The sequence below is a fragment of the Aedes albopictus genome, chromosome 3, assembly GCF_035046485.1.
Source record: "Aedes albopictus strain Foshan chromosome 3, AalbF5, whole genome shotgun sequence".
Classification (NCBI taxonomy): Eukaryota; Metazoa; Arthropoda; class Insecta; order Diptera; family Culicidae; genus Aedes; species Aedes albopictus.
In genome coordinates, this window is record NC_085138.1 from 219,082,882 (window position 1) to 219,110,020 (window position 27,139).

Consider the following 27,139-nt stretch of genomic DNA (forward strand, 5'->3'; position numbering starts at 1 on the left):
CTGGAGGAATTCCTAGAAGTATTCCTGTGGGAAGTGTTGGAGGAATCCTTGAAGGAATTCCTGGATGAATCTCTAGAGAAATTCTTGAAAGAATTACTGGATGAATTTTTGGAGATATCTCTAAAGGAAATCTGGAAAATTTATTTTTCTGAAAAAATCCCTTGAGAAATTCCTGAAAGATTTTCTGGAGGAATTTCTGAAGGGATTCCTGGAGAAATTTTCGAAGGAATTACTGAATTACTAGTTGAATCCTTAGAGAAATTTGTGAGAAATCCCAGGAGGAATTCCTGAAGCAACACCTAGAGGAATTTCTAGAGGAATTCCTGAAAGTATCCATGGAAAAAAATCCTGGAAGGATTTCTGAAGAAATCCCTAGAAGATTCTTAGAGGAATTTCTGAACGATTTCCTGGATGAATCTTTGAAGTATTTCTTGGAGGAATCTTCGAAGGATTTCCTGGAGGAATTCTTGAGAAACGCCCTGGAGAAATTTATGGAGAAATCCCAGGAGGAATCATTGAAACAATTCTTGAAACAATATTTGGAGTAATTCCTGGAGAAATGCCTGAAGGAATTCCTAAAAAATCTTAAGGTATTCCTGGAGAATTTCCCGCAAGAATTTTTGAAGAAATTCCTAAAGGATTTTCTGGAGAAATTCCTGGAGAAATTGCTGACATAATTTCTGAAGAATGTCCAGGAGTAATTTTTGTATCAACTTCTGAAGAAATTCCTGGGGCATTTCCTGAAGATTTTCCTGCAGGAGTTCCTGGAGCAATTCCTAGACTAAATCCTAGAGGAATTCCTGGAGATATTTATGTGAGAATTTCTGGAGGAATATCTGGAAGATTACCTGGAGGAACCCCCAAGAGGAATCATTGAAATAGTTATTGGATGAATTTCTGGAAGAATCTCTAAAGGAACTCTGGGAGATTTTTTTGTAAAAATTTGTATAAATCTTGAAAAGTTCATGGAGGAATTTCTAGAGAAATTTCTGGAGGAATTCATGAAGAAATCCTCAAGGGAATTTTTGAAAAATCCCTGGAGAAATCCTTAGAGAAATTCGTGCAGAAATCCCCGAAGAAGTTACTACTGGCAATTACTGGAGGAAAATCTGGAAGAATTCCTGAAGGAATCCCTGGAAAAATTTCAAAGGGTCTTCCTAGAGATAATCCTTGAAGAATTTTTGAAAGGATCCCTGAAGGATTTCATAGTGAAATTCTTGGATGAATTTATGACAGAATTTATGGAGGAATTTCTAGATCAATTCCTGGTGATTTTTTTGGAGAATTTTCCTATATTTAAGGAATGCCTGCATGAATTCCTGGAGGAATATCAGGAGCGATCCCAGAAGGAATCGCTGAAAAGAACCCTGGAAAATTTTCTTCATGAATCCAAGTTGGAATCCCTGGAAAATCCCTGAATAAATTCCTGAAGAATGCCGAGGAGAATTCGTAGTGGAATTCTTGGAGGAACCCTTGAATAAATTCCTGGAGAAATCTTTGGAGGAATTCCTGTAGGAGTATCTGGAAAAACTCTTGGAGGAATCCCCTGAATAATTACTGGAAAAAATCCTGTAGGAATTCCTAGGGAAATTCCTGATGGAATTCTTGGAGGAATCCCTATAACAGTTCCTGAAGAAAACTCTAGAGGAATTCCTGAAGAATCCCAAGGAATTCCCAAGAGAATCCCTAAACAGTTCCTGCAGGAAGTACAGAATTTATACCTGGAGGAGTTCCTTAAAGAATTCAAGGAGAAATTCCTGAAGGAATCCTAAGAAAAGTTCTGGGCGAGTTTTTAAAATAAGTTGTTCCAGAAAGAATCACAGAAGGAATTCCCGAGTGAAGCCTTGGAGAAATTCCTGGAGGAGTTTCTGGAAGATACCCTAGAGGAAAGCGTGTACGGATTTCCTGAGGAATCTCTGGAGAAACTCCTGGAGAAATCTCTACAAGAATTCCTGGAAGCATTTCTGAAGGAATTGCTAGAGGAATATGATAAAAAAAAATAGAGGCATTTCAGTAGGAATCCTTGGAGGAGTTTTTAGAGGAATCCTTGAAACAATCCCCAGAGAAATCACTGGAAGAATTCTTAGAGGAATTCCTGAACAAATTCGTGGAGAAATCCCATGATAAGTTCCTGAATAAATCACAGAAGCAGTTCCTGAAGGAATCCCTGCAGGCGTTCCTGTAGAAACCCCAGGATGAATCCTGGAAGCAATTCCAAGAGGCATTCCTAAGGGAATCCATAAAAAGTTCCTGGAGAAACTACTGGATTAATTCCTGGAGGAATTCCTGATAGAATTCCAAGAGGAAGTCTTAAAGAAATTCTTAAAAGAGTTCCTGGGGAATTCTTGGAGGAATTTTTAAAATTATTCCTGCAGTTCTTCCTGAAATAAACACAGAAGAAATAATCTCAGAATTAATTCCTGAAGAAATTCAATGAGGAATCTCATAAGCAATCCCATGAGGAATTATTTTTTTTATCTGTATTAACGAGATTTTTAGCCCTTGGCTAGTTCATCTCGGGACCCACGCTTAACTTCCCTTCCGAAGGAAGAACTCACATTGTGTGTGTTTTTTTCGGGAGAGGGATTTGATCCCAGGTCCTCGGGGTGAAATGCCTGTGCTTTAACTAACCATCACACCAGGTCCGAGGAATTACTTAGGAAATCCCAGGAAAGTTTTCTCAACAATTCTTGAAACAATTTCTGTAGGAATCCCTAGAAGAAAAAAAAATGTAGGAATCCATGTTTCCAGTGATCTGTAAATTTATTCTTATATACACGTGATTGCTTTGAAACAATATAACACAAGGATTGTCACGATGAGTGTAAAGTTCGAACCGAATATACAACATTTCTGTATTGTACGTAATTTTGTGAAGATTTTGTAGTTTTGATGATTCACACTTGTCACAAATGCTTTGAAAAAGTTTTTCCTATGTGCACGTGATTGTTTTCAAGCAATAAAACAAAAGGATTGTCGCGATGAACGCTGAACACTTTTTCACAATCGATTGGAAGAAGTTTTTCTAATGTACACGTGATTGTTTTCAAGCAATAAACCCAAGGGTTGTCGAGATGGACGTGAAGTTCAATCTGAAAAGACAAATTTCCTGTAATATACGTGATTTTGGGGCTGCAAAACGGTGAGTCGATAAGGAGAGCGTCCAATATAGCTCTGGTCCTCACAAGTTCCTACCTCATGCTTCCACGGGTCAAACGATGACAAAGACCGCCAGCTAAGAGTTGTGTGCTTAGCTGGTAGTGCAGCCTGGGCACTGTTGTCCTTCTGACTTCAGCTAGATTGAGGAGGTACGATCCGAGCGTCTGTTCACCAAGGAAGTGCGGCTCAAACAGCGTCTGTTCTGGCATCCAGCGGCTGAGTATGAAATGCTGTATTGCGTCAGCTATACCTAAGAAGGCAGCCCCTTCAACGCAATGTAGGCAGCGCGGCCCCGGTAAGGTAGCCTGCTGAAAACCTTCAAACACCCAGAAAAGCAATAGTAGAGTAAACGGATTGATTCAACGGCAACAGACCCGGCAACGAATAAAGGACAACGATTGGAAAGTCGGATCTTGGTACGGATTGCGTAGCCAGCTTAGGTCCCGTAACTTGCAAACGCAAACAAAATTCGCTCTGTATAAGACGCTGATTCTTCCGGTTGCCCTCTACGGTCACGAAGCGTGGACGTTAAAGGAGGTAGACCGAAAAGCTTTTGGAGTTTTTGAGCGCAAAGTGCTGCGGACAATTCTCGGTGGGAAACAAGAAAATGGAGTGTGGCGCAGACGCATGAATCACGAGTTGTACCAAGTGTACGAAGATGCGAATATTGTGAAACGTATAAAATACGGCAGACTTCAGTGGGCTGGACACGTAGTGCGAATGTCGGAAGAAAGAATAGCGAAAACAATATTCAGCAGAGAACCCGGTAGAGGTAGGCGACTTCGTGGGCGGCCGCGAACTCGCTGGCTGCACGCGGTTGAAGAAGATCTACGATCCCTACACGTTCGGGGAAACTGGAGGAACATCGCCCAAGACCGACGAAGATGGTGCTCTACTATACGCTCGGCATTGGAGTAAAGTTACTTTGTAGCCAACAAGGTAGGTAAGGTATACGTGATTTTGTGAAAATGTTGTAGTTCCTAAAATACACACTTTTCACAATCGTTCGGAAAAAGTTTTCTCATCTACACGTGATTGTTTTCAAGCAATAAAACATAGGGGTTGTCGCGATGAATGTAAAGTTCAAACCGAATGTGCAATTTTTCTGTGTTATACGTAATTTTGTGAAGAGTTTGTAATTTTATGATTCACACTTGTTCCCATTTATCTGTAGATGTATTCTTATGTACACGCGATTATTTTCAAGCAATATAACGTGGGGATTGCCGCGATGAACGTAAAGTTCAAACTGAAAATAAAAATTTCCTGTATTATACGTGATTTTATGAAACTTTTGTAGTTTATAAAATACACACTTTTCACAATCGTTTGGAAAAAGCTTTCTCATGTGCACGTGATTGTTTTCAAGCAATAAACACAATGGTTGTCGCGATGGACGTTAAGTTCAAACTGAAAAGACAAATTTTTTGTATTATACGTGATTTTGTGAAAATGTTGTAGTTCCTACAATACACACTTTTCATGATCGTTCTGAAAAAGTTTTCTCATGTACACGTGATTGTTTTTAAGCAATAAAACACAGGGGTTGTCGCGATGAATGTAAAGTTCAAACCGAATATACAAATTTTCTGTATTACACGTAATTTTGTGAAGATTTTGTAGTTTTTATGATTCACACTTGTCCTCATTTATCTGTTAATGTATTCTTATGTACACGTGATTGTTTTCAAGCAATATAACATGGAGATTGTCGCGATGAACGTGAAGTTCAAACTGGAAATACTAATTTCCTGTATTATACGTGATTTTATGAAAATTTTGTAGTTTCTGAGATTCATACTTTTCACAATCGTTTGGAAAAAGATTTCTCATGTGCACGTGATTGGTTTCAAGCAATAAAACACCGGGGTTGTCGCGATGAATACAAAGTTCAAATCGAATATACAAATTTTCTGTATTATACGTAATTTTGTGAAGATTTTATAGTCTTAAATAATGAGTATCTCCATATATTTCTTTGCAATAATTTTGCTTCATTAATATGGGCAATTCAACATTAAAATATGCGTGGAAACTAATTTACATTCGGAATGGCTCCAGAAAAACAGTATTTTTTAAGGTACTTGCTCCGAGTTTTTAAGTACTCAAAAATAGAACTTTGGTCAAATCCATAGTTTGAAAATTTTATATTCATCTAGAAGGCTGGGAAAATTCATTGCTTTAAAAATTTTGCAAATCGGATGAAAAACGACTGAGATAATAGCAGTTGAAAAATACCGTTCCCACTGTTTTGAGGCATGGCAGTTGGTGTAAGTGATTTATAGCATGGCAGTGGGAGTGTTAATCTATATATATAAAAGTCAATGTATATATGTATGTTTGTATGTTAATTTGTATGTTTGTATGTATGTATGTATGTATGTTCCAGCATAACTCTGGAATGCCTCAACCAATTCCAACCAAATTTGGTATACACATTTGTTAGGTTAAGGAGGTGGTTACAGGGGAATTGGAATTCAAGATGGCGGCTTGGGTTCCAAGATGGCGGCCAAAACGTCAGAATGCATGCTATTTAACGGTAAATCTGTTACGTATACTATGCAATATGGGTATCTATCGATCGGGCTTGATGAGTAGAAGTCAAAAATCAATACCCGACGCCATTTTGAACTCCAAGATGGCGGACCTTAATCCAAGATGGCCGCCATGGAATGCTGGTTTGAGCTACTATACCATGCAATATGGGTATCTATCGATCGGGCTTGATGAGTAGAAGTCAAAAATATATATTTGACGCCATTTTGAAATACAAAATAACGGACTATACATCCAGGATGGCGGACCATAATCCAATATGGCGGCTATGCAATGGTAGTTTGAGTTATGATACCATGCAGTATGGGTATCCATCGATCGGCTTTGATGAGTAGAAATCAAAAGTCTATATATGACGCTATTTTGAAATTCAAGATGGCGGATTATTAATACAAGATGGCGAACCTTAATCCAAGATGGCAGTCATGAGCTATGATACCATGCAATATGGATATCAATTCATTGGGCTGGATGCGTAGAAGTCAAAAATCGACATACGACGCCATTTTGAAATTCATGATGGCGGCCATGAGCTGATACCATGCAATATGGGTCGATCGGGCTTGATGAGTAGATGTCAAAAATAGATATTTTACGCCAATCTGATATTCTAGATGGCGGACCATAATTTATGATGGTGGCCATGGAATGATGGTTTGTGCTATGACACCATGTAATCCCAAGTAACACACATGTTATATAAAAGTTACGAAAGCGCAAGTTTTGGTTGTATAGAAGTTTATTTTACGTTATTTCAACACAATGTTAGAATTACGTAAAATAAACTTCTATACAACCAAAACTTGCGCTGTCGTAACTCTATTATAACATGTGTGTTGCTTGGGATGTGGGTATCAATCGATCGAGCTTGGTGAATGTAAGTCTAAAATCGAACGCTATTTTGAAGATCAAGATATCGAATCGTGAAAGATTCGTTTACCATAAAATATTTAACTACTTCTGGCAAATTTTTGCGTCGCAACTGTATGGAAGACTGAGGAACATCGGCGGCAGAAAGCCGCCGATGTACCAAAAGTCCGATGCGCCGTGTTTGCGTCGATTCACTTCTAGGCGAACAGCACATCCAAGCATTTGCCCGGTAGAATGCGAACAGAGGTGTTATCCCATTTTTAAGTCCGACGAGCGAAAGCGAGTCGGACAGCATACGTTTATACGTTGTAACGCAAACATATTTCTACTGATTGAGATTTAAAACAACGGCTCCGCAGTTCGATAGGTCATAGAGCACGCTACGAAAACTTATTTGAAACGTCCATGTTTTGTTTTCGTAACATTTATCTATGGAACCTGAGATCTACATGAACCTTTAACACTTTCTCAAAGTGTCGTTGAAAATGGTGAAAGCACATGATTTAGCTTTATTTTATTTTGACAGAGCAAAACATGAAGAATCATCATTTTCATTGAAATATATGAAACTAATAAACCTGTCAAATGCCATATGACAAAGATGAGAAACCAAAATAAAATTCAAGTTACTGACTTACCTCTCTTCAGCTTAGTGTTTTTCTTTTAAAGATAGCTACTGTTTTTATTTGAATGGCTTCTTTGTTTTTCTTTCCATAAATTTGTAGATTGTGTGGAAATTACAATGGCACTCTATGCCGTAGAAACGTATCAGTAGATTTAATGTTTAGTATACTAAGCATGCTTCGGAATTCTGAATTTTTGACAGTATTTTCATATGGCTTTCATGTCACCTGGAATCTCTTTATTTTCAGATGATCTTGCGGAACACCGGCATGTTTAGGCATTCAGCTATATGGGACTTCGCATTTGCTCCATAAATAAACCCGAGCAAAGCTGGGCAATTCAGCTAGTAATATATAAAATGGAAACTTTTTTTTGTAGATTATTAGATCAATGCGTTAATCTGGTACCGTATGCGTGATAATGTTTGCACCATCGTACAAATAAGGTACCCATATCACCTGTACACAATGTCTTGGTTTTTATTGCATGCACGTAAGCTCTAACTCATATCATAGTAGGTTGCGGGTAAAAAAATCCGATTTCTTAAGTTTAAAAATTGCACCATGAAGGGGTAGCAGCGGTAGTCGGGACTTGTCCACGCACAAATGTTAAAAAAGACACTTCAGGAGTGTTCAGGAGAACCGTAAAACAGTCTTAGACCGAAAAAAAAGCAAGGGCAACTATTCCCGAAGGTGTCCACTGCTCGTCCAAGGTTAACATGGATAAAGAAAGCTATCCCTGCCACCAAAAATAAGATTTGGGTGTATTATATGCGCTCAATGAGAAAAATGGCAAAGAATCACGAAATCAGCGACTTAACGGCATGGTATATCGAAAAGGAAAATTACGGTGGCCTTTATGATCCCTCGACCATAAAAAAAAATTTCATTATTACCAATGCCATCCAGGAGCTACGAGTAGCGCCATATAAGAAAGTCTTGAATTTGCCCGAACGCAACCTCCGTTTTTTTCGATTTCCGAAAAACTATCGATCCGTACCAAATTCCAGAATCAATAGTTATTATAACTTTTGTTTGTGTGTCAATATCTACACCATTAGGCAATGTCAAAATAAAAAAATAAATTCAAAAATTGTTAATCTTGACTTTGACACTACCACGGATGCTTTTCGACATTTGCGTGTGGACAAATCACGAGCTAGGTCCCCACTTAGTCATTATGCAAGTGTTAAACTAAGAAAATCAACACTTTTTATTCACAGCCTACTATGATATGAGTTATAGCTTAAATGCCTGCAAATAAAACCAATACATTGTCTTCACAAGTAAAATTGGAATTTTATTTAACGATGGTGCAAACATTATCACGCATACGGTATTGTATTGAACTGGATATCCATATCGTTGGGATTTTGTAGCCATCAGCAGAGAAAAAGAACAATTCTGTTGATTTATCTGCTTAATATAATCTAGCCGAAGGATTCACATAGAAAATTTGAAGGGGGAGTCAGCTTCTAATGTAAAGCTGTTCACTTCTTTGAGTTGTGATTTGATTTGTTTAGGTATCATAAGCGTCAAGCCATTGAGCTGGCTACTATGCATTTATTCAGATAATGCTGTGTTACATGATTTTCTCACCTTATATCACTTTTAAATGCACCATTGATTGGGTGTAAAAATAATGCAATGCATCGTTACATTCATAATGCCAATCTAATGCGTTATTGCTTGATAGCTGCGGAAATACTGCATAATGTATTTAAAAGGTTGATATCTTGTTAACCGTAGTGTGGCCAGCAAAAGCACACCCGTAGAATGCCGGCAGGGTACCCAGGTACTCACGAAACTGAAATGATCATATCTCCGTCAATTTTCCACTGATTTTTTTTGACTCATTCAACTCACAAATTCATTATCTATCAATATAATATTTGGTTTCTGAGATATGACAGCTAAAAAATCAGTTGTCTAAAAAATAGTGTTTTACATAAACGGTTCTAACTTTGCGAACGATTAATCAATCGAGCCCAAATTTGTACCAATGATGTACACATAATAGGTTGACAAACAGTCAAAATTTGAGATTTTTAATGCACTCTATGGAAAGTTACAGCATGTTGGTTTTTTTTTTGTGGGAGAAAAAAAGTTGCCTATCCCAAACATTTTGGCCATACCCTGTATTTCACACATTTATCATTACCAGTTTTTAAATTCGTGGATATAGAGTGATATAATTAAATTTGAAATGCAAGTGTCACTATAAAAAAGTATAGTAATGTAGAAATTCATTACTTCTCCCAAATACGATAAAACTGTAGCTATACAGCCATTCCATAGAAAAACGATATAGTGCATCTCCGATTGACGTGAAACTTGGTGGGCTTGTAGGGTTTTTCGCCAATTGTTGAACGGTTAGTACTGGCATTTTGGTTTTCGTTCGTTTTTCCGTGCATAATTCCACTTTAGTTGAAAAATATCCAGTGAACGTCTAGATCTACTCATCCCATGTACTGCCTATTGAATTTGTATTCCCTTAAATTCCATTTTCTAAGAGAAAATAGAACATTTGTATGAGAAGTCTGTAACCCAAATGTTGAACGCTTCCTTAACCTTCTAGGACGCGCGCCATCAAGCAACCGAAACTGCACCGCGCTTGCGCTGTATACGAAAAGCGAGGTTTTTTGGTGGTGTTGTACTTTTTACAACAGCGCGCGCGCTGAAGGGTTAAGCTAGCTCATCCTAATGTTGGACGGTTCTCGCCAATTGTTGAACGGTTGAAGCTTTGTTCGTAATTGATGACGTATAACTCGACATCAACCTATCATTCACCTGTTTTTATTTTGGCCACCAAACCCAACATAGACCCAACAGTTATCCGATGTGAGTCCAACAGTGGTCCAACATTTGATAAAATTTGACCCGACTTTCACCCGACATCCGATATTTTTTCACTCTGGCGGATTTTTTTTTTCCGGGTTTTTCGTGTTTTGTGCCCAGCTAGTCCGAGCTAGTGACAATTCATTTAAATGACAAGGAATCACTCATTTGAAGAGAGCTCTAGTGGACTGAAGTCGATTTAAACATGACTATAGATGCAAAAATGGCTGAAAAGATTTGATTAGAAGCGAAAACGACATAAGAAAAGTATACCTCTAAAAGCCCCTGAAACACTTCTGGAAACCCATGGGACCCACTCAACCCCCAAGAACACTCGTGGAACTACCCTGAAATCCCTTGAAAACACGTGGGTTGCTCCTGAACCTCCTGGAACGCCTTCAAATACTCCTGGGACCCCCTTAATACTCTGAATTCCTCTTGAACAACTCTGGAATGCCCTTGAAACCCATTTAAAACCACTGGAGTCTTTCTGAAGCCCACTGGAACACCCCTGGAACGCCCTTGGAATCCCATGAAATGCACGGTTAGGTAAAGTGAAAAAAAATTCTAGCAGTTATGCTAACATCGTAGGTTATGCCAGTGTTCAACAATTGGATCATGGATGCATAATGACAGTGTGATAAGAAAAATATTTTTTCAAATAAAATTACAATGAAAATGTGATTTTAAACAATGTTCAACTGTTAAGGACATCCTTCCAGTTCTTGTAACTATGGTGTGCCTTTGATATTTGTGGTTGATTTGCCCGCAAAGCTTATTTCGTAACAGCAATTTCTTAACATTATTCTTAAGAATTGCGTAGTTTTCGTGTCATCAGCGTTACTAAATTTTCAATCAATTTTTTTGACATAAAAGATGTATAATTTTGATTAATATATCAAGCAATATCGTGACCCACATGTATATGCATCTACATCATAGGTTTACGTTGCACAGTGGAGCACCTAGTACATCAAAACTGATCAAAATTATTTTGACGCATTTTCACAACCCAAATGCATCCCAAATTAGTAATGAAACGTAGGGTAGTGGAGGTATTTTGGACTGGGCAGGTATTTTGGCCACCTAGGGAGTTTTATGATATTTATCACATAATCTCTACTAAATCTTGGTAATTTTTTATTGGAACACGAAAAGTATTCAATTATGTTATGACCTTTATTCTGGATGTCAGTTAAATATGCTGTTCAGTATCAAAAATAGAGAAAATGTTTTCACTTCCAATGAAACGCACGGAAAAGCACCAAAAACAAAGAAGGTGACAAATTTGTAGTCGGCTTCGAAGAGGTATTAAATTTTATAAATAATTATTTATTATATGTGAATGTAGTAAGGGCCTTGTAAGATCTCAAAATAAACTGTTCTTAACCTCGGTGGAGCGATAATATTCACTAAAATGGTGGTTTAAGGTATGGCCAAAATATGTTCAACATAATCAGATGTGGACATATTTTGGACCACCTGTCAGATCCATCTCTCCAGTTCCTTCTTAAGGGACAAAATATTCATGCCAATGTAATGTACTCTAAAAACATATAAATAGAATAAGTTGGGACCCCCCGTGATCTGGGTTGTTATACGTTTATTTTACAATGAGATTGTTGTAGGTTCGATTTGTTCTAACAACTTTTCGCCAAGTTAAAAATTTCGATTCGGTTTGTGTCCTAGCAACTTGTCGACAAGTTGAAATTTTCAGGTGTTTAGTCATCCAGTGTAGAAAAGTTGTCCTTCTCGGCAATCAGTTGATGACTGCGACAATGTGTTATCTAATGTATGTTTGACAAATTCCATATCATTCAAATTACTTTATTTTTGATGGCCTTTCCACTCATTAAAATATGTGTGGAACGTCTTTATACTTAGCAAAATCACTAGACTTCCACACTTCCTATTAAGCGTTACGTAATTTATACATGGTGACTGACGTCATGCAATAATTAATAAATACACGTTTCGCGTCACATTTTTTTTTATAAAACATCATACTACAATGCGTAAAAACTGGCAATTGCAACAAAATTTCATCTTTTTTACCGTTACGTAATTTTTAAACGTTCCCTGCCTCAAAAAATGAATAGAAAAGATGTAAACTTCACGTAGTTCAATTTATTTTTAAATTTTTGCTGAGGTGGCTTTGATTTATGAATCAATTGAAGTTTTATTTGGTGGGCCAAAATATGTGCACTTGGTGGTCCAAAATAAAATCAGGTGGTCCAAAATAGAAGCCCGAGATCCTTCAGGAGTTTTGATATTTCTTGTATTTACTACACCAATTTTGAGTTCTGTTTGGCCTTTTTCGACAGAAAACTTGTTGCTCTACGTAATGCCTACTGAAATTATCCATATTTTGAAGTGGGAACCTTCTTTTTTCGCTGAATTGTTCATCCACTTCCTAAAGGGGTCCAAAATACCTCCCTTACCCTATTTCATAGTTTTCGTGTTTTTTTATTTCGTCATTAGGGTGACCAATTTTATGATTGTAAAAGTCAAGATTTTTCGAAACTATTTTTTTTTCAAAAAATCACAACTTTTGAACCAGTTGACCGATTTTAAACTTCTTTTTTTTGCTTGAAAGCTGTTGAGCTCTAGTTTTCAGGAAAAATACGTTCAGAGGGCCAAATGGTGTTTTAAGGCAAATAATATCATATAATAATATAATTATCACGATTTTTTCAAAGTGTTGCAACTTTTGAAATCGGAAACATCCGGAAGGTTTTCTTTCTGCATTTGAAAGAGGAACCATAGTTTTACCATACACTGAACGCAGATTTTCCGGAAACAGCCGGAAAATCAACTTATTTCATTTTGAATGTACGGTAAAGGATTCCATCAAATATTTTTTTCAATATTTTCATATATTGTATGTTAATTCAACGTCAATTTGTTTGGGTTTCAAATTAACAGAATGACAACATTAACCTTCTTTAACAAACTGCATTGTTGAATTGATTGACTATCAATTTCATTCACTTTGTACGGTCAAAACTAGCACGCGCTGTGAGTTATATCAAAGAAAACGGCTAAACTTCAGCTTCACTTAACCTCTTCTGATAAGCGTAAACAAAACATTTGTACACTGCTTAGCTGTCAAACGATTACACGATAACTACATTTGGCAAAAACACAACGGAAAACCCAATTACTTCATTTTGAGTTTTTCCACTTATGATCAGGTTTTGATGTGATTTACTCCAATGTGCGTTGGATGAAAATTACTTAAGTAAGATTTATAATAAAATATTCAGAAACTGTTCAACATTTGGGTAGTGTTCAACAATTAGCGAATTACCCTAGTTCTTCGGAAATAATTAGACCCGTATTTTTTTTATTTCGTCATCAGGGTGACCAATTTTCATATAGGGTGGCCCAAAAAATTAAGGTTTTTCAAAACTAAAAATTTTCAAAAAATCGTAACTTTTGAACCAGTTGACCGATTGTAAACTTCTTTTTTTTTTTTGTTTCAAAGCTATTGAATTGTAGTTTTCAGGAAAAATACGTTAAAGGGGCTAAAATGTAAAGAGTACTATAAAATATGCAAATATATTAGTTTTTTCACGGTTTTGTGGTCTCGGGACCAAAGAGGTACCCTGGTTTTATATTTTTATCAGAAAATTCAGGAAATTTGGCGTAACATATCAAAAATCAGAGATGTATGTTTTTTTAGTTTTTGAGATATATTTTTTTGAAAATAAAAGGTCAAATTTTCCCATACAAGACACTTTTTTAAATTTGATTATATTTTGATTCCTTATAATATTATGGATACCAAAACCACCAGGAATCACGCTAAAAAGCAATACTATGCATAGTTTTATGAGAATTTGCAATTTCAAGCAATTTTAGAGTAGCTAGTACTAAAATATATGACTCTCTATATTTAAAAAATCATATCTCAAAAACAAAACAACATACATTTCTGATTTTTTGATATGCTACGCAAAATTTCCTGAATTTTCTGGTAAAAATATAAAACCAGGGTACCTCTTTGGTCCCGAGACCATGAAAACGTGAAAAAACTAATATATTTGCATATTTTATAGTACTCTTTACATTTTAGCCCCTTTAACGTATTTTTCCTGAAAACTACAATTCAATAGCTTTCCTGTTTCGTTCCCACTGAATCATCGCAAAGTACGATGGTACTGATGAATTCATATTCTAGTGAATGTTTTTTGTCATTGCAAAAAATGTTGTATGTAAATCATTGCAAAACTCGACTTCTACTGCACTCGTGCTGTAAAAGTTATCATTTTGCTACTCGTTGCATAATTAACTATATCAGCAAATTAATCTATATAAATAAAAATGGAATGGTGTTTGTATGTCACGAATAGGCTCAGGAACGGGCCAACGCATCTACACCATTCTTTCAGTGTTTCATTCGTAAGGGCTCCGGCGTGTTCGTTCGTAAAAATAATTGGGATAATCAATCGAGAATGCACCGAAGACGAGAAGTTTTGAAATTTCATTTTGCGGTGCATTTTTATACAGACTGCATGCCAAAAACACAATAGGCAGGCAGTACGACGTTTGCCGGAACAGCTAGTACTTTATTAAATGTTTACAAATATTCATTGACTTTCATTCAGTTGACTAACGAGTATCGAGCAGCTGAATATGAATTTAGAATAGGTTTTGCAATATGCGTTTTACACAGTGCTTTTGTCCAAGAACCTTCCCTTCTTCGTAAGAGGAATTTTTATCTAGGTATCCTTGTGAGCCCGGTGTTTGCTACTAGAGCTGTTAGTAAACAGGGTCAAATATTTGTCCAAAAAGAAATCAATGCTCAAACCCTGTGTACTTCAGGCCTTACAGTAATAATGAAATGGCAAACTCGCGTGTCATGCCTCGAGCATGTATGCTTGTGCAAAATCGTTGCGTCACTCGTTTCAGAACTACCAGAAATGTATGTACTGTCACATTGATACTTAAGTAGTAGGGAAGGCAGGGTAATAAACACCTCCTCAACAATCGTGATCAAATAACTCAGATTAACCCTCTAATACCCATGTTTTACATTGTGATCTTAATACCATTTTTCGTCATCTAAAATCGATTTAGGCATGTTGTGGAAGGTGATTCTTTTCAGTTCGCATTTTAGTGAATTTTAGTTTTTGATTATATTGGAAAATTAAATCATATCGCACCATCTCGGAACAAAGCTTTTTCGGAACTATTTCGGAAAATCTTCAGTTATATTTATGTTTTCATTTCAGCAGAAACAGGGGAACTGAAGGCATAACGCCCCCCGGGGGCAAAACGCCTTCTGGCTATTTCATCATATAGTAGCGGGTTTCGTTAGATACAAGCAAACTGGATCAAACATTGAGCAGGTTAGGCCCAAGAATGGCTTATATGTATGCCTAGTAGCGTGGTTCAAAAAATCTTTTTTGCTCCACACCGCTTATTCAATTCGTAACCAGATTCTTAGCCTTCTCTTAAAAATTGAGCTGATTTGGTTGAAAATTGAGAATGCACAAGCCCTTCTATGGGAACTACTATGGGAAAACGGCGTTTTTCATTCAATTGACCGTAGCATTTCCCCAAGTGCCCTAGAGTTTTAGTTGACCCTTGTTACTCTTAGTCTACGCTATCAGCTACAACTTTGCCGAAGACCACATCCAAATCGGACGCCTCATTAATTAGTTATCGATTTTTATCCAGTATGAAAATCTTTGATCATGATGGTTACACTATTGGATGGGCATCACTGAAATTTGCCTTGAAACATAGTAGCCATATGTGCTATCTTTGGCGCCATATGCAGCAATGTTGCCTGCTGGGAAGCTGAATGATCACTGTTAAAGTGTCTCCAGATGGATAAAAATCGATAACTAATTAATGAGGCGTCCGATTTGGATGTGGTCTTCGGCAGAGTTGTAGCTGATAGAGCAGCCTGGGAGTACCAAGGATCAACTATTACACTCTAGGGCACTTGGGGAACGGCTACGGTCAATTGAATGAAAAACGCCGTTTTCCCATAGTAATTCCCATACAAACTTTGAAGGGCTTGTGCGCTCTCAATTTTCAACCAAATCAGCACATTTTTTGGGAGAAGGCTAAGAATCTGGTTACGAATCGAATAAGCGGTGTGGAGCAAAAACGATTTTTTGAACCACCTTAGTGCCTAGTCGAAAGAAAAGCATGGTAAACTATGATGTTCCACATTTGGAAAGATTCCCTAATTTGCAGCGCACTGAAATTAAGACATTGCGCGCTGGTTATATGGAACCCGGGTAGAGGTGAAATACTGACGATCAAAACGTGATGTTGGTTTGATTGATATAAGAGATAAAAGATCTGAAAATAATATCTGAAAAATGTTCCTGGAACATCTGAACAATATCAAAATTTGATATTTCAAGATCAAACGAATAGCTCGCTGCTATTGGTTAGATCTTACAAAATCTAAATATGATATTACAATGATGTTCCAGGAGTAAATTTTTGATTTTATTTTTAGATCTTTTATCTCTTATGTCAATCAAACCCATATCACTTTTTGATCTCCATATCAAAATATGCTATTATTGAGCTCTTTTCCTCTACTCGGGAATCAACTCATTAAACTACAACGCGCCTCCTACTCCTTTATTTGCTACTGGGAAGAGTTCGATAGAGCCCCTTGGTATTTCACAACAAGTCAAAGCGGTTGTGGCGTTTAGCCTCATCCGAAAAGGCGTCCTGCCTCCTGCAATTTTCCGTTACTTATAAAGCAACACTTTTTTTATTATTTTTTATTTGAATGGGAAATATTTTGCGCACGCGGGCCAAAAGTTGAAGTCTCTTAGGAGGAAATAGTTAATTATAACATTTAATTAGCTCCTAAAAGGTAATGAATCTAATTCAATTTACTTCAATTAACTTTGTAAACTACTCTCCAAAGCAGAATGCACCCTTAAAAACAGCATAATTTGAGGTTTATTGCCGCATATGCTTAGGCGAGGCGTTATACCCCTCTTTCCCATATAACCTTCCACTAGGGTAAGTGTACCAATTATGGCTATAGTACCAATTATTCGCCATACCCAAGTAACCATGGAGGTGTATATGGAACATTAAATTCACTTTATAGTGTATTATATGGTATGCAAGATAAAGTTGTTTTGTGGTAAAGGCAGCATTAAAGTAGGTTTAAAGTCGAAAGTGGCGCTACTATTGTTGATATAAAGCATGCTTTACTGTAGACATTGCTAAAATATATAAAAGGCTTGTGCCATATATAAGCTGTTAATCAACTATAGCTAATGTGATGAAACCATACAGAAAGTTTATTTAAGGTAAATAAGGAAAAAAAGAAAAACAATCTTCTTATACCATTTCCATCCAGCTCTCTTGTTCTGTTGAGTTTTTTTTTTCTATTTCGGGAATTGAACCTAGACTGCTGGGACTTGATCACGATGAAACCCGGACGCGCTAACGCTGTGTACTACGATTACCATGTATTTGCACATGGAAAAATGTGCAATATAAAGTAAGGTATACTCAGCTCGTGCCTTGTTGAGTTGTGTTTCCAGCAGCTCTAAAAAGTTGTGCTAGAATGCCATTAGTTATCTTACCCACCCAAATCCATCCCATTCGAAAACAAGTGATTACGGAACCGATTGATTCTGTTCTTTATGTTTTCATACGTGCTCACATCTAACAAAAAAAGATTCAATAATAAGGAACAATATAAACCGCGCTTCAATGTGTGTTGTTGTGTTTACCGAATGCTTGCCGTTTGCTCACAGTTGAACGCAAATTATTCAGTTTATGGAACCGTTTAATTCACTTTGAGACCGAAGGAGCATCTGTTTGTACACGTACTACGAGTATTCGACGGAGGATATCATTCACAAGCGAGCTGTGCCCTACAGTTTTAAGTTTTGCTGTACGGAGTTTAACTGCCATCATCCACTGCTTCATTGTTTCGCTGCTAACCATGGATTGTGTTAAGTGTTCGCAAGCCATCAACGAACGCGATATGTACACAGTGTGTGAAGGGAAATGCTCAAAACGCTTTCACGCATCATGTGCTGGTATAGACGTAGAACAATAGTAAGAAATCAAAGCTTGTTTTTATCAGAGATGGCGCCACCACATTAAAAGTAAAATCATTTTTCTTGTATGGACAAATCGCTGGCTTGCACTTGTTCCGCATCGCAGCGATTTGTACCCTGGGGCAAAAAGTTGCAAATTAGAAACAAAATCATTATACCTACGCGTTTCTTCCGGATTCATTACAGTAATAGAGAATTTATTACGCCACCATACAAATTGCAAGCTGTTTACTTCTTTTTTTCTGACTGGCATTTTCCACCCGTGCTGCGCATGATGTTTCCGAGTGGGTAGGTGTAGGCGGCGCCGCTGTATATGTTAAAAACACATGGAACACGAGCGCCGTCTATGATTCCGTAGCGCAAACTTTTGTGCTTGTTTACACTGTTATCACGTTTACCGCATTTATCAGAAAAGCGCCACTACCGGCACTTTAGCATAAGCGCAGCTGCTTACTTCCTATTGAACGCGTTAGCGAACAACGTCATTTGGTTGTGTGATGTCTGTATGGATGATTTTTGTAAATATCGCGATCGTCGAGAGCCGGTTCAAATGACTACAATTCGATCCGTCGATGAAGAGATTTTGGATTTGAAAACCAAAGTTGCGACTATATTGGAAACATTGGCCGTCATCGCCGTACCTGAGCCGCCTTCGTGCAACGAAAACAACCTACGTCATTCTACTCCTGTGTCGCCGCCTTGTGTTCATGGAGGAACAAGCTCTTCGCTTGAATGTACTGATGCAGTTGTATATAAGGAAAACGAACAACATTCGCAGAACGACGTCAACGGCACTTTTGATCTATTCTTATCAAATATTAATCCTGTTGTAACTGAACATGAAATCAGCTTAATGGTGTCTCGTTGTTTAGGAATTGATCCAAGTGATAGCTTAGAAGTTCATAAATTGGTATCTAGAGAGAAAGATGTTTCAAAACTAGATTATGTTTCCTTTAAAATTGTCATGAATAAGTATTACAGAACGCAAGCTTTGAGTAAAACTACTTGGCCAAGAAAAGTGAAATTCCGCGAATTTGAAAATCGACAGAACGATACATGGAAACCATAAATAATGCAAATTTTTCTTGTTTGTCATTTTGCTTCGTAAATTGTGTAAACTTTTTAGAATCTTGATATTTAGCTGTTATATGTAGTAACCAGTTTTGTGATAATTGTCATGGTTACGAATGAGTCGCGATGTTTCAATATGTGGCATTTTTATGTTCAGTGCTGTTATGATGCAATGTTCCTGATCTAGTTTCAAGAGTTCATTAAGACCAATAAGGTCAGATGAAGTACAATAAAATACAAATACAAATACAAATACAAATCCTTTATTTTGGGTATAATGAAACCGGGAGCCCTATGCTTAATAAGGAAACCAATACCCCATAACATTTTTGTTCCCTCAATACCTGGTTTGCTTCATGTCCCAATCAGAAACCGAAAAACCATACATAACATAAATTTTCATACAGCAATTTCTGAGCATAATCATCTGAGTGCGACGCAGCAATCCATGAAAACTTGGCTTTGGTTTTCTCTTGGGTTTTCTTTTGTTTTGATCGGTTCTGTTTCTTGAAGTATTTTCCGATTTTTTTTCGTTCTCAGGGTTTTTTTTTATTTACAACGATGCAAGCTTTAGTAAATGCATATATGAAGTTATAAATGCTTGCATTATTGGATGCCAGAAAGCTTTTAACATGGTAATGCAATGATGCATTAAACAACGGCCCTATAAAACTATATCGATCTGTCAAAAATCCATAATGCTTCAATGCATTCATAATGTAGATTAAACGCTTCATTACTTGACAGATGTAGAATAAAAGTTATCTTGCATTAGTTAATCTATAATACGACTGAATTAATGTAATGATATAATGCTTGTGGTTACTGGGGTAGATAATTTTCACCCTTTAACGATGTAAATCAACAAGAAAAAAATTGTGAACAGCAGATCACGTTCATAAAAGATAGTCGCACCCATTTAAACTCCACATTTTCCTCAAATCAAGGTAGAAATAAATTATTTTCCTTAAAATTTCGGCTTCCTTGCACCCTTTTTCGCCATAGTGTACAAGATATGGCTAACCCCATAAGGAATGCATGCAAACAGTGCGAAAAGGAACCGAAGTTAAAAAATGTAACCATAACTGGTACAGGGTTCCTATCATTGGCACACGCTGTAATCAAAACTAAAGGTAGTTTTGGCTTCGTTTCTATATTTTTCTTGTAAAGTATGGAAACTAAGCTGTATTTTAACTTATTGATGACATTCGTTGGTCTTCTCGTTATTTTTGTATAAAAAGCTTTCCTAAGGTAGTGCCATAACTGGTACACGCACCCTATATCACACCGATGAAATGCGTTTCCGTATGTTATGCGTGATTGTGCGTCCCCATGTGTATAACGAAGCGAAAAGACTTCAGCGCATATGTAAGTGACGAACCGGCAGCTCGAAGAAAAACAGTGATGAAGTGAAAAACCATGCGTCTCCTTTGACTCAGTGAAAGAGGAACCAGCGATTGAAAAAAAAAACAGCATTCATGCCTCACTTCTCTACCCCCGCACTCGGGCTAGGCAGATGGAGATTGCTGTCACTACATGCGGTTAAAATTTAGGGTAATCAGCGTGGACTAAGATAGCACAGCGGCACAAGTGGGGACGATCCAGGAAGGTCACATTTCTCTAGACTTCTTCTTATTTTTCTTCTTCTTCATTTTCTTCTTCTGCTTCTTCTTTTTCTTCTTCTTCTTCTTAATGGCTCTACGTCCCAACTGGTACTTGGGACTTGGCTTGCCTCGGATAGAGCAGCATAAGTTGTTAAAATATTACGTAATGCTATGGGGAATGGAGGGGGTCCACAATAGTGTTATGTAGTGTTGAATTTTAAAAATGATTTTAAGAAAATCGAAAATCAGCAACAACTACTGCAGTCAGATTCGAAACGAGAAGAATGACAAGCCAAATGTTGTGTCGTAGCCTGTGATTTTATCAGACTTAGGAAACTAGGGACGATTTCGCAACCATACTACTGGATCGCCACGACAACAATTGCACAAACAACTCTACATACAATTTGAAACTCTCGAAGGTACTCTTTGAGGACAGTAAGCTACTATGCATATTGATCACTCTGGTCAATCACGTATCAATTACGAACTTTCCGGTCATCTATACCTATGCTCTTGTTCAATTGTTAAACGTTTCTAATTTACTGTTAAATCATGAATTAAGGAAAATCGAACTAAATTATTTTATTTCGACTACAAACGTATTTTTTGTACTAAAAATATAATGTTTGCTTCTCATTTTTAGCCAGAATATATCGCCATCGGACAAAAGTGAAATCAGTCTCTACATCCATGTCACGATCCGCGTGGCGATATCCTGCTTTACTCAGTTCTCGGCATCAATCAGGAGCACATACGAAGGCGAAAAGAACGTGGAAAAGCTCATTCTCATTTGCTGGGATTTGCTGGAAAACCCGGAAATACCAATGGATACGAAAATAAACTGCGGCATTCTGATCACGATGAATGCCAACTTAGAGAAGCGATATTTACGATTGACAGAACGCATATTCTCGGAAGAAAACTCGACAAAAAAACTTTGCCTCTTGAATGGTGTCATATGCACCATTGAATCTGATTTCTTCAACGAGCCAGACTTTAACGGTTTCAATATATTTTCAAAAACTGCGAACGTGCTCAAGGAGATTTCTGAAGAGAATTCAATAGAACCTAGCATAATATTGGGTGTTTCGAGAGGCTTTTTGCAAATGACCAAAAGGCTTCTCTCTTTGCAGATTGTCGAATACTTAAAAAGAGATCATCGAGAGTTGATCGAAATTCTAGCAGTTAATTTAGGATACTCTTTGTCTCACTTGGACCATTACATGGACAGCGTACGTCATCTGTGCAAAGAACTACTTAAGCTGACAATTCAGCTAGGGGTGAAAGTTAATGACAAACTGAACCACATCATCTACGATTATATCAGAAACATAAGCATTAACATCAACACAAAATGTATTTTGATAGGTGCCATCTGTTCGATTGTTAAGGCCAAAGCCGTTCTACAAGCAGTTCCAAATGTGATAGAATTTTTACTCAAATCTCTGACGGCTAATGACCATGCAAATATCAATCTGCACATAAACAACTGCTATGAGACCCTAATGATGTCCTATGCATACGAAGACAACAAACAGGAATGGTTCAACAAGTGGATCAGCCCAATACTCTCAGAGATAGTTCGGAACGAGAACAACCCTGAGGTGAAGCAAACGCTTTTTGATCTAATTCGCAAGGCAATTAAAGCATACCCCGAAATTGCAATATGCATGATTGAGAGCAAAACTTCCGTCAATTTTGGGCTTATTTTGACTTCACTGGGAATAGCGAAAAAGACTGGCCTTTTTGACAAAATCAATTCGAATGAACAGAAGTGGAAAAATCTTCTTCCCTACAGGGAAATCAAACTTGCCATGGTTTCGGCGGACGACTCAACGCGTATGTCGGCCCTGCATTTACTAACGGAATGCCACAAAAGTACGGAACTTTTCACGAAACAAGACCTCGAGTGCATATTGTTCTTTCTAGAGACCAACATAAACGTGCAAGCTCCTTCGCTGCGACAGAAAATCACGTGTTATATGAAAAACGCGCTGAACCGGCTTAAATCCGGATTTCTCAGTATCATCAAAAAGTCCGACACCGATGGAAAGAGCCATTACTACTATGACTTTGTTAAAAGGCTGCATCATTTTTGCATTGATAATCTTTTTGTCGGCGCTAACTATAGTCGGCGGACGATTTCGTTCCAAGTGCTGATCCAGTTGCTGCAGATAGCTAGCTACATATTCTACGACGATGAAAACTCAAGCATGTGGAATGAGCAACAGGTACATTCACTCCTGAGTTCACTAAACGACAGTTACGAAGCCAATAAAGTGTACTGCATGAGTGTATTGTTCTACTGCCCGAAGTATTACTTCGACAATTTGACCCATGTGATCAACTACGATGTTGCCAAAGTTCTCATGACCAGTATCAAACCCAATGAAACACTATCAGCGGCATATTATTTGGAATATTTGTGCTTTGTAAACACGAGCATCGAGCCTCCAACTGTCGCTGGTGAACCCACATCAGGTATTCAACCCAAGGTAAGTATGTTTGATTGAAGGTACATTGGATCATGTACAAAGTAGGGTCTTTCTACTCGTGCTACATTTGTTGCAAGGACAAGGGTATCATTATTATTGCCAGCCTTTTCTTTCTTTTTTGAGCAATAAGGTGGGCTTCGATGCCCCCGAATTTAGTATTGGTTCTGCTCAACAAACAAAAAATCCTCAACTTTCAAAAAGTGGTATACCACTTTTAGGTTGAACTTTGACGCTCTGTTTTCAATATCTTCAAAGGTTATGAAAATCCGTTCTTTTGTAGAAATAACCTCGGCAATTAATAAAAATACATGCCCAATTTAAAAAAAAATGCGTATTTTTAACTCCATGTATTTTTTATTTGATTATTTGATGCTTTGGTGGAGCATCGAAAATAGGGGTTCCTCAAAAATGGCATTTTTTGCATGGATCAAAATGGCTGATTTTATTTTGTGCAGATGACTCAAAAAAATCATCGGAATCGGTAAAGTACTTCCATTTGATTTTGTCAAACTGTTAAAAAGTTCTGATCGTATGTGTGACCAAAAATCGCAATACGCAAAAATATTTAACCATATTGTGACACATCTGACATTTCTAACTTCCAAAATGGCTCAAAAGTTGACTAAAAACAGTTTATTATAATAGCTCAGCAATGTCAAATATTATTAAAAATCAGAGCAATATTGTCGGTTCTACAGTCAAAATAGTGCACACTGACCTTAGGGCATCCGTAAAGTACGTCACACTTAGTGGGGGGAGGGGGGTTTCTGAGAAGTGCGACAAGCAATGTATTAAGTATGGGAAAAACCCGTACGAAGGGGGGGGAGGGGTTGAAAATTCCCATTTTTAGGGTGACGTACTAAATGGATGCCCCCTTAAAATTGTAAAAAAATGCCTAAAATTTACTCTGAAGCGGTTTAAGTTGTAAATTCTAGAAAATTCAGTAATAAATCAATTTTTACATTCTTTTTATTAAGTTGTTAATTGATAGTCAAACTTTTAAATGTTTAAAAAACCTAACAGTAAAAAACCTAAAGTATGACTTCCAAATCTTTTTTGCAAAAAGTTATACATGCTCAAGCTTCTTCAAAATATACCTAGTTACGCCCCAAAACAAAATATTGAATTCGATTTCATTACAATTCCATTCCATGCGTTGGAAGGATCATCGCATAATACAATTTTTTGATCAAAAACCAACATTTTGTCATAACTTTTCGAAATATTGATTAATTTTCATAATTTTTGAAGTGAAAGTCTTTTTTTCAGAAAGGCTTCGAACAACCTTGACACCCGAGAGTAATAATTTGAAATGAGTTCGAAAACTTCAAAAGAAACTTTTGCCCCACTCGAACTTTTGCCCCACTTTACACTACAGTTATAGCCTAAACCATTTTCACAATGAGTATACAAGAGTTCCATAATCACATATTCTCGCGTCGGATCGGAGATATTTCCACGAATACTTTACCGATTCTGATGAAATGTGTATGGTATCATCTGCAAACGATGTTAGTTAAAGAAAGCATTCAATCAGTGTATAACTTCACTATTTTCTGTGGTGCAATTTGACTTCGTGTAGCTAAAGTCACCGTTCAGCAACAATGGAGACATCTCATTTTAATGAAAACAATGTAGTATCCCATATTCAACAATACACTTATCCCTATTTTTCATCAGGTTCATAAAACGCTCCTCTGGTGTGAACAAATTCTTCAACAAGATCTATTGGTGGCGAAAGCATCGCTACTTCGGGCAGCACGAGACAATCCAATGTTTGGTTGCCTGGCATGTATACGTCATTTGCTGAGCAAACTCGACTTCAAGGAAATAGCCAAGTGCAACTATTGGGCCGCATTTATCACGAAGCTAGTTCTAACATGTCAAGATCTTACTCAAGTAGTATCAATTGTGGTTAATAGCTCTTCTCCAGAGGGACATCTCCCAAATGACTTCAGTGCCATCGAAAACTATGGTTTCGACGAAGATGTAGAGATGCAATCGATTGATCCCACCGGTGATGAGGAAATAACTGATGAATGTGACCTCGATCTCAAAATCACCCCACAGATGGTTCTACTATGCTCTTGGCGAACAGTTAAAGAGGTTTCGTTGATACTAGGAGACATTGCATTCCGTAGCCCAATCATTAAAAGTCAACATTCCATAGTTGCCGAAACTCCAGTTGACTGCACCGGCTTGATGAGCTGTGAACGAATCATAGAGATTGGCTCTCACTTTACGAAGCTTCTGGCGGAAACGAAACATCGTGGAGCTTTTGAACAAGCGTACGTCGGTTTCTCCAAGCTTTGTATACGGCTTTGGGGTTCACAGCACTCCGAATTGCATCAATTGCCCATGAAATGGCTACAGGAGATGATTAGCGTGATCGACAGCGAAGGGTCCGGCGAAAACGGGGAATGTAACCTGAACGCTGACAAAATATGCTTAACTCGACGGAGTGCGGGCATTCCGTTCATGATGCAAGCGCTGATCACATCGGAACTCCAAGTGAGCTCGTCTAAGGGACTGCAGTTTTCGGTTAGGAAACTGATCGAGCTTTGCCGAGGAGGATCTACTGCTCAAACACGAACCCATTCCTTAAACATATTGCGCGCACTGTTCCGTTCTACGGATCTCGGTGAAGCCATCGGAGAATTTGTCTCGGATGGCATTGAGTGCGCTATAAATGGATACGACGCCGAATGTTGGTCGGTAAGTACATCATCGTGTTGTTGCGGTGCAGATGAACGTAGATAGTTATACCAAAACCCATTTCTTTATTTTACAGGAACGAAATTCTTCAACGCTTTTGTTCTCTTCGTTAATGATCCGTGTCTTTGGAGTGCAACGCACAAAAGATTCCGAAAATTTAAATATTAGAAATAAAATGACTGGACGTATATTTTTCTTGAGGTAAAAAACTATCATTTTGCTATTGGACATTCTTACTCTACTTGTTTTCTTATAGATATCCTCAGTTGTATGACTATTTCATTACGGAGCTCGAAAAGGCTAGTCAAATCATTGTTAAAGGTGCTCGAAGTAAGAAATTGCATCCTTTGTTATTATTGTTGAGCAGACTTTACCCTTCGGCTCTCGAGGGCAGTGAGTCAAACTTGAAGGTAATTTTGACAAATAATCAACACTGTGATATCATCATAATGCTTTTTAATCTGCAGTTGTCTCGATTCGTACCAATTGTATCAATCTGCTCAGGATGTTCGGAATTGCAGACGAGATATCTAGCTGCAAAGTTCATTGCGATTATCGTTTCTCCTGATCTGGTGTTCGATAGGATATTTCTGCTGCTCGAAAGTCTCAACCGATCAAACAACAAAGGAATCAATCCAAACTCTCTTCACGGTGCTCTTCTGCAAATACTTTACCTGGTAAAGACTAGAACATTAGGAGTTATGCCAGAGTCCAGCAATCAACTGAATAACTGGATAGAGTTGTATACTGCTATCTCAAACTACCTGTTTGAAGTGAAGCCCAACTTCGTTCTGTATGGTGCCATCATAGACATACTGATTGAAATTCTAGCCAGGTAAGTCATACGAGAAGAACACGATTGTAGTAAAAACGAAAGATATGCAAAAAACAATTGTTAACCCTCGTGTGATCGCGCTGTTATATTTTGTACAACACGTTGAAAAAATCTCGCTTTCTGTACTCAGCATTAGCGTGATGCTGACGCAGGTAGCCAACCTCGCGAGTTCTTCTTCTTCTTCTTCTTCTTCTTCTTCTTTATGGCTCGACGTCCCCACTGGGACTTGGCCTGCCTCGCTTCAACTTAGTGTTCTTTGAGCACTTCCACAGTTATTAATTGAAGGGCTTTCTTTGCCTGCCATTGC

The 27,139-nt window shown here is 37.6% G+C and overlaps 1 protein-coding gene across 1 annotated transcript in view; it reads left to right on the forward strand.

The window, feature by feature from the left end:
• LOC109406716 (tRNA (32-2'-O)-methyltransferase regulator THADA) overlaps positions 1–27,139 on the forward strand; it is a 45,587-nt gene that overhangs the window by 11,613 nt on the left and 6,835 nt on the right. Inside the window, exons 6-10 of the mRNA XM_029877154.2 lie at positions 21,431–23,282; positions 24,963–25,997; positions 26,074–26,198; positions 26,254–26,407; positions 26,465–26,832. Of these exons, the coding sequence (XP_029733014.2) occupies positions 21,431–23,282; positions 24,963–25,997; positions 26,074–26,198; positions 26,254–26,407; positions 26,465–26,832 (3,534 nt within the window). The remainder of the gene's footprint in view (positions 1–21,430; positions 23,283–24,962; positions 25,998–26,073; positions 26,199–26,253; positions 26,408–26,464; positions 26,833–27,139) is intronic.